The sequence below is a fragment of the Mobula birostris genome, chromosome 22, assembly GCF_030028105.1.
Source record: "Mobula birostris isolate sMobBir1 chromosome 22, sMobBir1.hap1, whole genome shotgun sequence".
In the NCBI taxonomy this organism is placed as follows: Eukaryota; Metazoa; Chordata; class Chondrichthyes; order Myliobatiformes; family Myliobatidae; genus Mobula; species Mobula birostris.
Genome location: NC_092391.1, coordinates 46,359,916 through 46,376,839, shown reverse-complemented (window position 1 = coordinate 46,376,839; position 16,924 = coordinate 46,359,916). Strand labels below are relative to the sequence as shown.

Below are 16,924 nucleotides of genomic sequence, written 5' to 3'. Positions count from 1 at the left end.
CGTGGTTAGGGGAGTGTGCTGGGATAGACTATTTGTAGGACAATGTATTGGGGTATGCTGGTTAGTAGGGAAGTGTGCTGGGATGGTTGGGGAGTGAACTGGGATGAGTTGGTTGATGGGGTACTCCAAATATCACTTCACTCTTTAAGAAAGGAGGGAGAAAAAAGACAGGAAATTCTAGACCAGTTATCCTGACTTAAGTGGTTCTTAAGACATTAGAGTCTATTATTAAGGATGAGGTTGTGTGGTACTTGGAGGCATGTGATAAAATAGTCCAAAGTCAGCATGGTTTCCTTGAGGGAAAATCTTGCCTGACAAATCTGTTAGAGTTCTTTTGGGAAGTAATAGCCAGGAGAGTCAGTGGCTCTTGCTTACTTGGTTTATCAGAAGGGCTTTGACAAGGTGCTGCACATGAAGCTGCTAAACAAGAGAAGAGCCCATGGCACTGCAGAAAAGACCCCAGCATGGACAGACATTGGCTGACTGGCAGGAGTCAAAGAGGTGGTTGTGCAGGCATTGCTGAGGAAGCAGTGGCAGATGGAATATAGAGTCAGAAAGTGTATAGTCATGCAGTTGGTAGAAGGAATAGAGGCACAGGCTATTTCTAAACAGGCAGTGAATTCAGAACTTGGGGGTCTGAATGCAGGATTCCATATAAGTTAACTTGCAGGGTGAGTTGGAAGTAAAGAAGGCAAATGCCTTGTTTTGAGATGACGAAAATACATTAAAAGCAAGGATTTACTGTTGAGGCTATAAAAGGCATTGGTCAGACCCCACTTGGAGTGTTATGAACAGTTTCAGGCCTCGTATCTGAGAAAGGATGTGCTGGCATTGGAAAGGCTCCAGAGGAAGTTCATCGGAATGAACCCAGTAATGAAAGGGTAAATATATGAAGAGTATTTGCTGGCTAGAGACTTGTACTCACTGGAGTTTAGAAGAATGAGGGGGAATCATATTGAAACTTACTGAACGTTGAAAGGTCTAGGTGAAGTGGACATGGAGAGGATGTTTCTGATCATGGGAGAGTCCAGGATCAGATGGCACAGCCTCAGAATGCAAGGAAATCTCTTTAGAAAAGAGATGAGGAGGAATTTTATTTAGCCAGAAGGTGCTGATTCTGTGGAGTACAAGGTCAATGATACGATTCTTAGCGGTATGGAGCACCAGAAGGATCTTTGGGTCCATGTCTATAAATCCCTCAAAGTTGCTGAACATGTTGACAGGGACGTTAGGATAGTGTATGGTGCATTGACCTTCATTATTTGGGGTATGGAGATCAGGAGCCACGAGATAATGTAGATCTGTAAAACCCTGGTTAGACTTCACTTGGTGTACTGTGTTCAGTTCTGGTTGCCACATTATAAGAAGGATGTGGAAGCTTTAGACAGGATGCAGAGGTGATTTACCAGGATGCTTCCTGGATTAGAGAAGATGCCTTATGAGGAAAAAGTGAGAAAGCTAAGGGTTTTCTCTTTGGAGCAACAGAGGATGAGAGGTGATTTGATGGATGTGTGTAAGATTATGAGACATATAAATAGAGCGGACGTCCAGTTCCCTTTTTCCTATGGTGGCAATGGCCAATACCAGAGAACATCTGACAAAGGTGAGTGGGGGAAAGTTGAGGGGAGATGTCAGAGGCAGCCATTTTACACAGAGACTGGGGGGTGCCTGGAACGTATGACCAGAGGTAGTGGAAGAGGATTATACAATAGCGACATTTAAGACAATCTTAGGTAGGCATGTGGCGAAAACAAACATGGAGAGTTATGAGATGGGCTGTGTAAAAGGGAAAGGTTCGATTGATTGTGGGGTAGATTTCTGAAGGTCAGCACAACGTCATGGGTCAAAGGGCCCATACTGTGCTTTACTTTTCTTTGTTATAGAGTCATGGAAACAGGACTTGCAATCTCTCTGTCCATGCTGTCTCACTTTCCAGCCTGTAGCCTCTATTCAAGGTGTGTGATGGTGTGGTGTGAGCAGCAGACTGTTTGACTATTCCAGTTGCAGAAGTACTGCTGACGATATGGGTTTCATTTTCAGTACTGGCGCGGTTTGAGAAGGAGGCTCTGGACTCTCACAACATGTACCGAGCTCGCCACAACACAGCGCCTCTGTTCTTCAGTGGGGAACTGAGCAAGGACTGCAAGGTCTGGGCAGTAGCCCTTTCACAGGATGGTGTCATTGCACAGAGTCCCACCAACTTCGGCGAGAACATCTGGTCCAACCCTAACATCACGGAAGGAGAAATTGCAGGTTTGTGTTATCTCCACTGCATTGTATGTTCGGATATTTGCACAATCCTCAACAGCATTTGCAAAGAACATTGTTCATGACCAGAGAAATTAGTCACCGGGAGTGTAGCAGAGTCTCCAGGCCAGCAGCTGTTACATAGTGTTAGACACGGACTGCAGCATTCACCATTAGCTGCTGAAGACACAGAGGATCAGCAGGGTGGACATCCCATGTTACATACTGAATCATGTTTTCTGTAGTCTGTTCGATCATGTGGTACATGGAATACTAAGTCATGCTTTCACTGACATACACAGTGTACTGGATCATATTTTATGAAGAAATGCACCATACATTCTTTCAAACACTTGCTCACCTTTCCTACAAATTATAGAGTAACCTTCAGCCGTGCATGCTTGAATCTTCACACCTGTTCCCTCATTGAGAAGTATTCTGAAAGATTTCACTTATTTGCTGCTTGAAGTAAGTTCATTTTGCTCACATCCATGAAATGTGACTTAAAAAGTAACATCTAAACCCGATATTAATCTGTCAATGTGTTCTTTCACCACTTGAACAGCTCTCACGTTACAATGATTCCAGCATGCTCTCTCTTCAATGTGTTTCAGGAAACGTTGCCGTGGACAGCTGGTATTCAGAAATTAACGACTATGACTTTGAGAATCCTGGCCCATCCACGAAGACCGGTAAATCCTTACCTTTGGTTATTGTAAGCAAGTGAAAGCAAAGGCAAGATTATCTTGAGTGTCTGTCGGAAGACTGATTGAGTTAGAGAGAAAGGCACAGTAAGCTGCCAAGGTAACCCAAGTCCCAATTGAGTGTGAACATTTTGGAGAATGGAGTGGGTGAAGGTGAAGTAAGGAGCAGATTATCAAGACACACTGTCAATCCAGATTTGTGCCTCGTCTCTGCACAGAGATACAATTGCTAGCATACAGATCAGATGCATATACACATTTGCATACATGTGCTTGCGTAAACAAGCATTCACAATCTCCAACACACAATTTCATTTACAGAATACATATAAAGTCATAGAGTCATATCACAAAAAAATGGACCCTGTAGAGAACATCTACACTGATCCTTTTTGCCCATCGATATTAATCCCATTTGCCTGCATGAGGTCTGTATCACTGGTGTGTAATTACCAGGCTAACCCCTGCTGCCCTTCGGAATAAACAAACAACATTTGTGATCCTCCAGTCAAGTATCTCCCTATGATGAATGAAGAATGTAAAATCTGCACTGGGGTCCCATCCATTTCTTCCCATCTTCCTAAAATGGATCTCATCTGGCCCTGAGAATTTGTGCATCCATTGCCATTTAACCTCTCCCCCTTCTGCTCCAGACTATCCACATCCTCCTCACTGAACTCACTACCTTCCACATCCTTCTCCTTGGTGAATGCAGATAGGAAGATCTCACCCACGTCCTCGGGTTTCACACGCACATTTCACCTTTGCTCCCTAGGGGACACATTCTTTTCTGGCTTCTGATAAGCTGTACTGATTGAATGCCTCTGGATCCCCATAATCTTATCAGGGATATTTCAATTCCCCCTTTAGCTTTCTCCATTTCTTTTTCAGACTACAACATAGAACAGTTCAGGCCTTGCAGCACACGATGCTTTGCTGAAATGTTAAGCTACTCCAGATCAATCCAATGTTTTGCTCCCACATAGCACACTGATTGCTAATCACTTGTCACAAGGTGAAGTTGCAAGATTATGTGGAGCTTTCTCAAGACCACATCTGGAGCGCGGTGCACAGTACTGGCCCTCTTGTTGAAGGGGACATGCTAGTGTGTTAGAATCGGTACAGCTAGGGTTTACAGGACTGATACCAGGACAGGCAGGTTATGACGAAATAGTGCACTTTCACTTTCAAGGAATAAGAGGTGACTGGATTGAAGTATTTCAGACCCTGGGGGATCTCAACAGGTCGGTGTGGAGAGAATGTTTAGACCATAAGACCATAAGATATTGGAGCAGAATCTGGCCATTTGGCCCATCGAGTCTGCTCTGCCATTTCATCATGGCTGATCCACTTTTCCTCTCAGTCTTCTCCCCGTATCCCTTCATGCCCGGACCAATCAAGAATACATCCACCCCTGCCATAAATATAAGTAAAGTTTTGACCTCCACAGCCACCTGCAGCAACAAATTCCACAGATTCACCACTCTCTGGCTGAAGAAATTTCTCCTCAGATCAGTTCTAAAAGGATGCCCCTCTATTCTGAGGCTGTGTACTCCATTCCCAACAAAGGAAATACCCTTTCCATATCCACTCTATCGAGACCTTTCAACATTCGATAGGTTTCAATGACGTCACCCCTTATATTTCTGAATTCTGGTGAAAACAGTCCCAGAACCATCAAACACTTCTCACTTGACAACTGACTCAACCTGCAAATTAACCTTCAGGGAATCCTGCACAAGGACTCGCAAGTCCCTTTGCACCTCAGATTTTTGAATTTTCTCTCCATATTGAAAATATTCAGCCCTTTCATTTCTTCTACCAAAGTGCGTGACCATGCACTTCCCAACACCGTTTTCCATCTGCCACTTCTTTGCCCATTTTCCTTATCTATCTCAGTCCATCTGTAGCCTCTCTACTTCCCCAAAACTACCTTCCCTTCCACCTATCTTCATATCACCTGCCAACTTTGCAACAAAGCCATCAATTCCATCATTCAAGTCATTGACATATAACTTGCAGGAGAATCTAGGACCAGCCATTACTAGTTATAAATCAGCAGTTGCCCATTAAAGACAGGGATGAATTACATTTGTTTTTCTCCCTCACAGATTTGTGTCTTCACAATTCTCTTCCTTAAAGAGTGGTGGAAGCAGAGTCTTTGAATCTTTTACAAGCCAGGACAAGATAGGGACTTGATAAGCAACAGAACCAAAGGTTACTGTGGGAGATGGGATGTAGAACTGAGTTACCATCAGATAAAGATGATCGTATTACGTGGCAGAGCATCACAAGGGACAGAGCAGCTATTCCTGCTCCTAATCCATATTTATTTGTACGTAGACCAATGTGCAGACACTTACTGAGAAACACAAGTTAACGCTGTTCAACGTGCTCAGACATGGTTCCACACACAAACATTTCCATGTGCACACAAACTCTTACTCATAGATATGTTAAGGTCTACACAAACATTTATTCAGAGTCACACATAGGCACATGCTCGTACTGAAACATTCCCACACATGCGCAATACACACACTCATCCAGCCTTCTAACATACAGACTGTATACAGCTCTTATATCAGTACATATGTCCTCTTGCATTGATGTACATGCACTTCCACATAAAGGACCGGTATATACATTGACATTCATGGTACACATTGTATATGTCTCACTCACAGTTGTATTTGCACACGTATGTGCATCAACAGACAGATACACATAGGTACACAGATTAAAGATGTTAATTCCTTCTGTGTCCTTTAGAACATTTTACTCAGCTGATCTGGCAGGAGACCACTGAGATGGGGATTGCGTATGACGTGAGTGACAAAGGGGCTTTTGTGGTGGCTCAGTACAAGCCTCGCGGGAACACACCCGGTCCGGAATCCTTTGCCAGGAACGTCCTCCCACTGGATGCCTCGTACAGCAAGCCCGTGGCTGAACCAGCATCTCCTGCTGCACCAAAGGAGGAAGCTCCAGCAGGAGGCAAGTAGCAAAGGCTGAAGTGTGGGAGCGAAATGCGAAATTAACTCACTTTATTTAGAGGGGGTGGGAATGTGGACATCACTGGCAGGGTCACAATTTAATGGTCTTCTCCAATGCCCCCTGAGAAGGCTGAGGTGAGCTGGCTACTTCTCCCAGACCCAAACCCTCCCACCATCTGAATGGCATGTCTGAGAGTGCAGAATCCCCTTCCAGATACACACCATCCTGGCTGTCCCTTCAAATTCCTAAACTCTGCAGCCTCTACACCACTGACATTGGGTGGTTCAAGAGAGTAAATGTTGGCCCTGCCAATGATGGTCCTGTCCTGACAAATGAACAAAACCATCCCTTTCATAAGGCCTACTGAGGAAAGGCGAAAAATGTTGCCCATAACAGCTCCCCCATGCCATATGTTAATAAATTTATATATGTAAATATGATTTGCATGTATTAATGTCAGCTGAGATCAAATATAGAAGCTGATCCTTATCAAACAGTCACTGCCTGACAGTTTCACATCAACTGATAAATTTATATGGGAGTTCTGATCAGGAATGACTGATCAGATGAAAGTGGATCACCAAACTCCCAGTGTTTCCATACACGTTCCCATTTGTCAAAATCACTCATTCAAGCCTGGACAATTAGATGGGGTGTTTGCAGTCTGGAGAGAGAGGAGTATCAAAACTTTCTTAGATCTGTACATCGATGACCAATTTTCATCATTCACACAATTAAGCACAAAGTTCAACCTTCCAAGTTCACATTTTTTTCGCTATCTCCAAGTCAGACACTACGTTAAGGAAAAGTGCCCACACTTCAAGCCTACTTCCACCACCTACCCCTTTCTTGAAAACCTCTTGCTCCCTCCAGACTCCAAACAGTTAATATCAAAATTTGTGAATTGCTTTACTCCTTTGGTTTCTACAGATTTTATTGGGGAAGCCTGGGCCAGGGACTTGAACTCAGAGATATCAGCGGAACTTTGAGAGGAGGCAATGTCCCGGGTTCACTGTTGTTCTATTAATTCACGCTACAGGTTAATCCAGTACAAGGTGATGCATACATTGCCTTACTCAAAAACAAAACTGAATAGCATCTTCCTATCTGTGTCTCCTGAACGCGATAAGTGCCGCTCTGCTGTGGGCTCACTAGCACATCTTTTCTGGTTTTGCCCTACATTATACAACTTTTGGACTGCAATTTTTGAGTGGCTCTCAAAAGTCTATTCTAGAGACATCCAGCCCAATCACAACCTCGCCATCTTTGGATGCTCTGCAGAGACTCTTGAGTTGCCGCACGACATGCAGATTGCTCTGCATCTAGGAATGGTGGTGGCTGAGAAACTTATTCTTCTGACCTGGAAGTCTACTACTCCTCCCACCTTCGCACACTGGCTCAAGGAGATGTTGTCTGTTATACAAATGGAAAGACTGCGTCTGCACAAACCCAATCCACAGAATATATTTGAGAGAATATGGGGACCCTTATTGGCTCAGTGTCATATTACCTCACATACATAGTGACCTTGACCTGTCTAGTCTCATGAGTGGGTGTGGTGCCTAACGGGATTCTTTTATTCATTTTACTTTACATTGCTTCCGTGATGTCAGTATTGTGGCAACTCTTTTTCTGAAAGTTTATTTATGTAATCTTGTAAATTGTCTGGCAGCCTTTTTGTTTTTGTTTTTGATTTGTTTTGTCTGTGCTCCAGCTGGAACTGTATTTCCTTTGTATTGCTTTGTACGTCTTCAATATATTTTGCCTTTGTAAAACTGAAAATTGTAAATAAGGTATTTAAGAAAATGACTGATCCATTAAGGAACACTGACGTGCATATCTGCAGTCACAATAAGATTCACTCTTGATCTCACCATGACCCCGCCCATGCTCTGCCCAAGACTGCAGAGGGTTATGGACACAGTTCAGTCTGTCACAGAAACAGACTCCCCTCCGAGGGACCCTGTCTGCACTTCCTGCTGCCTCAGAACAGCGGTCAGCATTATCAAAGACCCCTCCATCCAAATACGGTTTATTTTCTCACCCTTCCATTTGGCAGAAGATACAAGAGCTTGAAAACACGCACTAACAGAATCAAGGACGGCTTCTATCCTGCCAGTATATGACACTTGAGTCATTCTCCCACCTGTTAAAGAACTCTTGATCTCACAGTCTCAGTCAATATGGCCGTAACATCACATTGTCTCCCAGCACTACACATTCTCTGAAACAGTAACACTACATTCTGCAGTCTATTATTGTTTTTCCCTTTGTACTACCCCAATGTATTTTTATTTTGAAATGATCTGTCTTTTTAAAAACGCCCCCCTCCATGCCTTTCATGTTACAATGAACCCAATTCATACTGGAGAAGTTCAAATCCCCTTTCACTCTTACATCTTTTTGTGATTTGTTGAACTATCAGCTCCTCCACCTCCTGCTGATAGTCAGGAAGCCTGTAAAACAGGGGTTCCCAACCTTTTGTGTGCCATGGACTCCTACCATTAACCAAGGGATCCGTTCGCCCCAGGTTGGGAACACCTGCTGCAGAACATTCCCAGCAAACTGACTACAAACCTTTTGTTCCTAAACTTTCCCCATTCTGATTTATTTATTTATTTAAATCTTACATTTGTCCCACAATTTGAAGGAGTAAAAATTTTTGTGTTATGACCCCGTCACAATGTACAGACATGTGAATTTATGTCTAATGGCTTGTAGAAAGAAGCTGTCCCATAGCCTGTTGGTCCTGGCTTTAATGCTGTGGTACCGTTTGCCAGACAGAAGCAGCTGAAACAGTTTATGGCTGGAGTGACGGGTGTTCCTGATGATCTTCCAGGACTTCTTTACCAACTGCTGCTATAAATGTCCTCAATGGAGGGAAGTTCACATCCACAGATGTTCTGGGCTGTCCGTACCACTCTCTGCAGCGCCCAGTGAACCAGGCTGGTGCAGTTCCCGTACCAGGCGGTGATGCAGCCAGTCAGGATGCTCTCAGTGGTGTCCCTGTAGAAGGTCTGAGGCTTTGGGGACCCATGCTGAACTTCTTCAGTTACCTGAGGTGGAAAAGACACTGTTGTGTTGTTTTTGTCACACAGCCAGTGTGTACAGTCCAGGAGAGATCGTCAGTGATGTGGATCTCAAGGAACTTGAAACCACTCACCCTTTCAACTGAAGTCCATTGATGTTGATCGGACTGAGCTTGTCTCTGTTTCTCCTGTAATCCACAATCAGCTCTTTTGTTTTTCGGGCATCGAGGGAGAGGTTGTTATCTAGGCACCACTGTACCAGGGTGTCTGTAGGCTGTCTCGTCACCACTAGAAATAAGGTTGATCAATGTTGTGTCATCTGCAAATCTGATCAGCGGATTGGAGCTGTGTGTATAGCAGCATAGTTGTGGGTGTAAACGGATTAGAGGAGGGGACTCCGGACACAACCCGGGGGCACCTGGGTTGAGGGGCAGAGGGGCAGAGATGAGGGTGCCCGTCCTTACCACCTGTTGGTGATTCGATAGGAAGTCTAGGATCCAGCTGCACAAGGTGAGGTGCAGGCCGAGGCCTCTGAGCTTCCTCTCAAGTCTGGAGGGAATTATGATGTTGAATGCTGAACTTTAGTCTAGGAACAGCATTCCAACATGTGCATCCCTCTTCTCCAGGTGAGTGAAGATGGTGTGTAGTACTATGGCTATGGTGTGATCAGTAGGCCGGTTCCATCGGTACGGAAATTGTAGAGGGTCCAGTGTGGGTGGTAGCATACTGCAAATGTCTTCTCTCATTTCTATGGTAATGGAATCTTCAACCAACACTGCCTCCTCTTTACATACCCCTCTCCTGTCACACAGGAACATTTTTATCACTGGAATGTTGAAATGCTTGTTTCTGCTCTTTTATATCTCAGTGGCAACAACAGTATTACAGTCTCATCGCTGATCAATGCTTTGTTTACCGCTCAGACTCCTTGCAATCAAATGGAAGCAATTTAAACTTCTGTTCCTCCCATCCATGTCTAATTCTAATCTACCCACCGGTCTAGCTTAGCTTTCCTTCCATATATGACTGAATCTCCTAAATCCCTGCCAGATTCAATAGACAATAGACAATAGGTGCAGGAGTAGGCCATTTGGCCTTTCGAGCCAGCACCACCATTCACTGTGATCATGGCTGATCATCCACAATCAGTACCCCGTTCCTGCCTTCTCCCCATATCCCTTGACTCCACTATCATTAAGAGCTCTATCTAACTCTTTCTTGAAAGCATCCAGAGAATTGGCCTCCACTGCCTTCTGAGGCAGAGCATTCCACAGATAATTTTTATTCGTTTAAACCCTTCCTTAAGATGAGGATAAAGCTTCCTGCAAGGTTCTAGTTCAGTTGGCCAGCTGCTAGAGGACCCATCCTATCCAGAAACAGTCCCAGTGACCCACGAATCTGAAGCACTCCCTCTGTACCATCTCTGTGGCTGCACGTTCGTCTGGCCAATCTTCCTGTTCCTATACTTGTGAGCACATGGCACTGGAAGTAATTCAGTGATTACACCCTTACAGATCATGTTTTTCACCCTGTGACCCAGCTTCCTTATCTCATGCTGCAGGACCCTGTCCTCTGCCCCTGCCACTACTCTGAACTACAGCCTCTGGCTGTTCCCCCCACACGCCAGAATATCCTGCAACCAATCTATGACATTTGAATGGCGGAGCAGACTCGATGGGTTGAAGAGCCCAATTCTGCTCCAAATTTCTGATGGTATTAAGGACATCTTTGCCCCGGCACCAGGGATGTGACACACTATCTTGGATTTGTACATACAGCCACAGACCACCTTCCACACCCTTCTTTGCTGGTCTCCTGCTACCAATGCCCTTGTACGTTTGCCCCTCCTGGAGGTGCAAAGTCTTTTAGCTACCCCCAGTGACCCATTGGACTTCACCCTATCAAAGATCTGTTCTCCTGGTCATTCCTCCCCATCTTCTACAGGACTTCTGTATAATAACATATCCCTCCCCGCCTCCTATATAACAACACATGATAGAGATGTGGGTACGAAGGGAATGGTGGAATGTGGATGATCTACAGGAGGATTACAAATTGGCATCAAGATCAGTGCAACATTGTGGGTCAAATGGCTTGTCCTGTGCTGTTGGACCTGGTTCCTCTCCTCATGAAGCGTCTTTGATCTGAAACATGAACTCCATTTCATTCCTGTAAACACAGTCTGATCAGCCGAAAGATTCGGGCAGTATTTGTGTGGATTTTGAATTTCACATTTCCAGTACGTGAAACACTCTTCATTTTCATCTGCCACTTCTGCAAACTGCTTGCCATCTGCAGTTTTAAACTAGTTTGACACGCACAGCCATATTCAAGTCATTAATAGAGTTCAAAGAGCCTATCACTTGCAGTACTGGACCACGCTACAATCTGAGAGAGGATTTCCGTCAAACGTTGCCAATGAGCCCTTTGGAATTGGGAATTGGAGTTGGTCTATTGTCAAGTGTACTGAGATCCAGAGAAAAGCTTGTCTTGTGTACTGTTCGTACAGATCAATCATTACACTGTGCATTGATGTAGATCGAGGTAGAACAATAACAGAATACAGAATAAAATGTAGTACAGGTGACCAATAAGGTACAAGATCATAACGAGGTAGATTGTAATATCAAAAGTCCATCCCATCATATTAATAGTCTTATAACAGCAAGATGGAAGATGTCATTGAGCCTGGTGATATGTGCTTTCAGGCTTTTATATCTTCTAACTGACTGAAGACCAGAGATGGAGAATGTCCAGGGAGGGAGGGGACTTTGATTATGCTGGAGGCTTTAATGACACAGAGAAAAGCATCAACAGAGACTGGTTTCCCTGGTGTGCTGAGCTGCGTCCACAACTCTCTACGCTCTCTTGTGGTCACGTGCAGAGTAGTTGGTATGCCAAGCTGTTCAATGGGCCTCAGTTTTATCAACCAGTTTTTTATGTTAACGTTCATCAAATGTCTTGTGAAGTACCCCCTGCACAATATATCCTGCATTTCCCTCAACGACTTCCTCTGCTACCTTGTCAAGATTTTCATCAAACCAGTTTGTGAAGGACAGATGACATTTCACCACTTCTCCAGGTCTCATTGTATTTCTCCTTGAAAGAACACAGACCAGTACAGCATAGGAACAGGACCTTCAGGCACAATGTTTTTCCAAACTCGTTAAACTGGTAATTAACCAACTAACTAAACAAGTTCTTTCTGCCTACACAGAGTCCACCTCTCTCCCTTCTCTGCACATCTCTGTGCATGTCTACAAGCCTCTGAAATGCCTCTAATGCATTGCCTACACCAATCCTAGCAATCCATTCCAGGTGCCATCACAGGATATTCAAGGACTCATCTGCGTATCTGAATGAATGCACCAAGGTTATCATGGATTTTATCAACATTGTTGTAGACGAGTAAGTCCCCACAAAAGCCTTCAGACTCTTTCCTAACTAGAGGCCCTAGATGGACTATGAGACCCACAATCTGCTGAGAGTCTGGTGACCAAGAAAGCTACCAGAGGTCCAAGTATGATCTTGGAAAGCCATCTCACAAGTGAAGTGGCAGTTCCAGACTAAACTTGAATCACTGAAGGATGCTCAACAGCTGTGGCAGGGCTGGAATGTTTTCACCTCCTATGAAGTTAAATCAAACGATTTATGCGACAGCAGGGCTTTGCCTCCAGATGAGCTCGATGCCTTCTATGCTCACTCTAACCATCAAAGCATAGAGGAACTATCACAAACTCTCACAACCCCCAGTGATACAATGATTTCAGTCTCTGAAGCCAACATGCAAGCAGTTTTCAGGATGGTGAACCCATGGAAAGCATCTGGCCCAGATGGGGTACCCGCACAAGTACCAAATACCTGCACTGATCAACTGGTTGGAGTGTTCAAGGAGATCTTTAACCTATCACTTCATCAGTCTGGGGTACCCAGCTGCTTTAAGCAGAATTCGAATTTTCTGGTAACCAAGAAGAGCATGGTGACCTGCCTCTATGACTATTATCCAGTAGCACTTAGATCCACAGTGAAGAAGTGTTTTGAGAGGATGGTGATAAAACATATCAACTCCTGTCAGAGAAGCAACTTGGATCCGCTCCAAATGGCCTTCCAGAGCATCAGGCCTACTGCAGATGCCATCTCACTGGCTCTTCACTCAATCCTGGAACTTCTGGAGAGCAAAGATGCAAATATCTTGATGCCCTTTATTGACTACAGCTTTGCATTCAATACCAGCATCCTCTCAAAACTAATCAATAAGTTCCTAGACCTTAGCCTCAATACCCCACTGTGCAATTGATCCTCAATTTCCTCACTTGCAGACCCCACATCTTCTATAGATGTGATATCCTCAATGTTCTTCTTACAGTGGGATGACCAGAACTGAATGCAATACAACAGGTGCACCCAGAGTAGAGTTTTATAAATCTGCGGTATAACTTTCTGACTTGAAATCACTGCCTCGCCCAATAAAGGCAAGATTGCGACAGGCTCTCTTTACTGATCTACCAACTCCTGCAGGTACTTTCAGGGAGGAATGACGAATTCACTTCGGAAATGGTAAAAATGGAAATTGTTAGTGAACTATTTCACAAATAATATCGAATTCTGCATCGCACAATACCAACTCTACAACGATTACTTACCAGAGGCTTTTGAAATGACTTGTGATGCATTGCAAGTGTCTTTTTAAAAAAAGAGTCGATAAGCTTGTGAAAAGTCCTGAGATTGAGGTGACCCAGTTGCATAATTTGCATGATACATCCCCTGCTATGAAGCCAACTGAAAGCAGTTTAAGAAAATTACTGGATGATGCCACAACTATCTCCGTGCTGCACACCATGAACTGTTCCCCAACAGAAAGCCATCAAGTATCGGTACCAAACTCAGTGCCTCTGGTTGGAAAGCATATTGGACCAAGGAAGGATCATGCTGGTCAGTGGACATGTGAAAGTGACAAAAGCAGTGGTCCAACATCAATAGTGTTTGTTGGCAACATATCTGAAAAAGCTTCTGATAGGTTAATCAGGCAGTTACTTGTGGAATGTGGCTGATTTTAAGCTGGAAGAAAGTTCAAGAAGCTTCAGGAAATTTGCAAGCTTTGTGAAGAAACAAAATCTACTCTGTGTGCATTAAGGTTATTGCATGACCTTCAATGGGCTCACAACAAGCTGCTTGTAAAAGTAGGTGCAAAGACCAAAGCCCAGCTGGATGAATAGAAAGCCAAAAAGAAAGGAATCAGATGAAGCTGTGGACGAGGAAGTCTCAGTCAACTCCTACAACCACCACGGTGGAAGCCCCAGAACCTGAGATTGTGTCACAGCCACAATTCTCACCCGCCAAGCAGAGTTACCTCTCTCGTCAGGAAAGACATTATCCCAAAAGAGGAAAAAATCCTCAGCAGCAATTACATCTTTCAGCCTGAATGGGACAAATTAAAATTTATTATGCCGTGGATGTCTGTATAAAGAAGTTGCATTATATAGTATACTATGTATATGGCTGAGATGCATTCTCTATTGTGTTGGAGTTTATAGCTAAGCAGGGAGGAGTTTTGTGTATTTAATACTTCAGTAATATTGGAGTAACCTTGTATATACATTGTGTGATTGGGTATTCTTGTTCATTTGAATAATTCATTACAGCTTATCTGTATAAATACGTGAATTGCATGCATCATCACGGTACCATGTAAAACAGGTCCGCCTCGCTTAAAGTAAAATTGAAGTTAGATTCACATTTCAGACTCCGTGAATTCCTTTGAATTAGTTTAATGCTTTGAAGTTACAGAACATAACACAGGGACTGACAGATAATGGCATTTTCTGGTCCACTCATCAACAACTGTCTGACCCATACACTGACTGGCTTGCAGACAAACACTGAGCCGTGTATTATGTAGAATTGACAGTCTGTCTTCAGGAAGAAGAACACAAGTCTAATACTGCAATGTCACATCTGAAGTATTATTATGTAACACATATGTCCATATGACTTCAATGGTTTCCCTCCCAACAGAGACAACTGAGAAGGAACCTGAAACCAAGGAGGAACCAGCTGAGGAGAAGGCAGCTGCACAGCCAGCAGCCGAAGAGAAACCGGCCGAGGCAAAACCAGCCGATGAACAGCCTGCCGCAGCAGCAGAATCAGGTAAAATAACCCATGGACCACAAAGGGACTTGGATTTTAGAACAAGGAACATAGAACAGTACAGCACATCACAGGGAGCAATGAATTCCGAGTAACTGTCTAAACAGTGAGAAATATGAAACAAACCAATATTATCCATATAAAAACCAATGGACGCTGAGGCACAAAACAGACTAAATCAGACAGGGTGTAACATACACAGATGCTGAGGGGTAAGAAACACTAGAAATTATTAAAATAATGCAGATAATACAGACAGGGGAGTGAAACTGTCTCTGGAAAAACAACACTAGTACGGACTGGGGTTAACAGACTATAATAGATAGGAGCAGAAGTAGGCCATTTAGCCCATCGAGTCTGCTCCGCCATTCAATCATGGGCTGATCCAATTCTTCCAGTCATCCTCACTCCCCTGCCTTCTTCCCATACCCTATTTAGAATGATGCTAGAAAGTTTGTGAACCCTGTAGAATTGATCAGGTAGATAAGTTGCTAACAGTTCATTTCACAAATACTGCCAAAACATTATTGAATGGTAGATTATTTTCAGATAACCGTCAATGGGTGCGCTGTTATGGATAGTTCTATAAGACCATAAAACCATAATATATATAGGAGCAGAAGCAGGCCATTCAGCCCATCAAGTCTGCTCTGCCATTCAATCATGGGCTGATCCAATTTTTCCAGTCATCCCCACTCCCCTGCCTTCTCCCCATACCCTTTGATGCCCTGGCTAATCAAGAACCTATCTATCTCTGCCTTAAATACACCCAATGACTTGGCCTCCGCAGCCTCTCGTGGCAACAAATTCCACTGATTTACCACCCTCTGATTAAAGTAATTTCTCTGGATCTCTGTTCTAAATGGACATCCTTCAATCCTGAAGTCTTGTCCTAGACTCCCCTACCATGGGAAATAACTTTGCCATATCTAATCTTTTCAGGCTTTTTAACATTCGGTATGTTTCTATGAGATCCCCCCCCATTCTCCTGAACTCTAGGGAATACAGCCCAAGAGCTGCCAGACGTTCCTCATACAGTAACCCTTTCATTCCTGGAATCATTCCTGTGAATCTTCTCTGAACGCTCTCCAATGTCAATATATCCTTTCTACAGTATACCCTTTATAGGACATGATCTGCTCTTACACTTTTGAGAGCCTGATCAAATATACAATGCTGGTAATGGTTCTGAACTGTTGAAAGGTTCATTAGGCAGACACAGGAGTTATGAGAGAGCATTGGTGAGTTAATCACAGACCGATACTATTGAGAATGTTAGGGAGTTATCAACAGGTGTATGAGACAGACACTTGCAGATGTTTCTGAGGGTTTCACACAACAGGGAGAGCCACTGCCTCTCAGCTCCAGTGACCCAAGTTCGATCCTGTCCTCGGCTGCTGGTCCACATGGAGTGTGCATATCCTCCCTGCGGCAGTGAACATTACATCCAGAAGCTCGAATCCCAATCCCCCCACATCCCAAAAGTGTGCAGTCAGTAGGGTATTTGGACTCTTTAAATTATTAGGCAAATGACAAAATAAATCAAAAAGAAACTGATGAGCAACACACACAAACTGCTGGAGGAACTCAACAGGTTAGGCATCACCTATGGAAATGAATAGATAGTCGATGCTTCAGGCTGAGACCCTTCCTCAGGACTGAAAATGAAGGGGAAAATGCAGGAATAATAATGTGGGGGGCGGGGGATAGCTGGAAGGTTATGCATGAAGCCAGGTGGATGGGAAAGATTAAGGGCTGGAGAAGAAGGAATCTGATAGGAGAGGAGGGTGGACAATAGGAGAA

General features: G+C 43.9%; 1 protein-coding gene across 1 annotated transcript in view; it reads left to right on the top strand.

Annotated features, from left to right (window-relative positions):
* The window catches only part of LOC140186440 (uncharacterized), a 143,898-nt gene that overhangs the window by 45,127 nt on the left and 81,847 nt on the right, over positions 1–16,924 (top strand). Inside the window, exons 11-14 of the mRNA XM_072240711.1 lie at positions 2,041–2,253; positions 2,862–2,939; positions 5,724–5,945; positions 14,990–15,121. Of these exons, the coding sequence (XP_072096812.1) occupies positions 2,041–2,253; positions 2,862–2,939; positions 5,724–5,945; positions 14,990–15,121 (645 nt within the window). The remainder of the gene's footprint in view (positions 1–2,040; positions 2,254–2,861; positions 2,940–5,723; positions 5,946–14,989; positions 15,122–16,924) is intronic.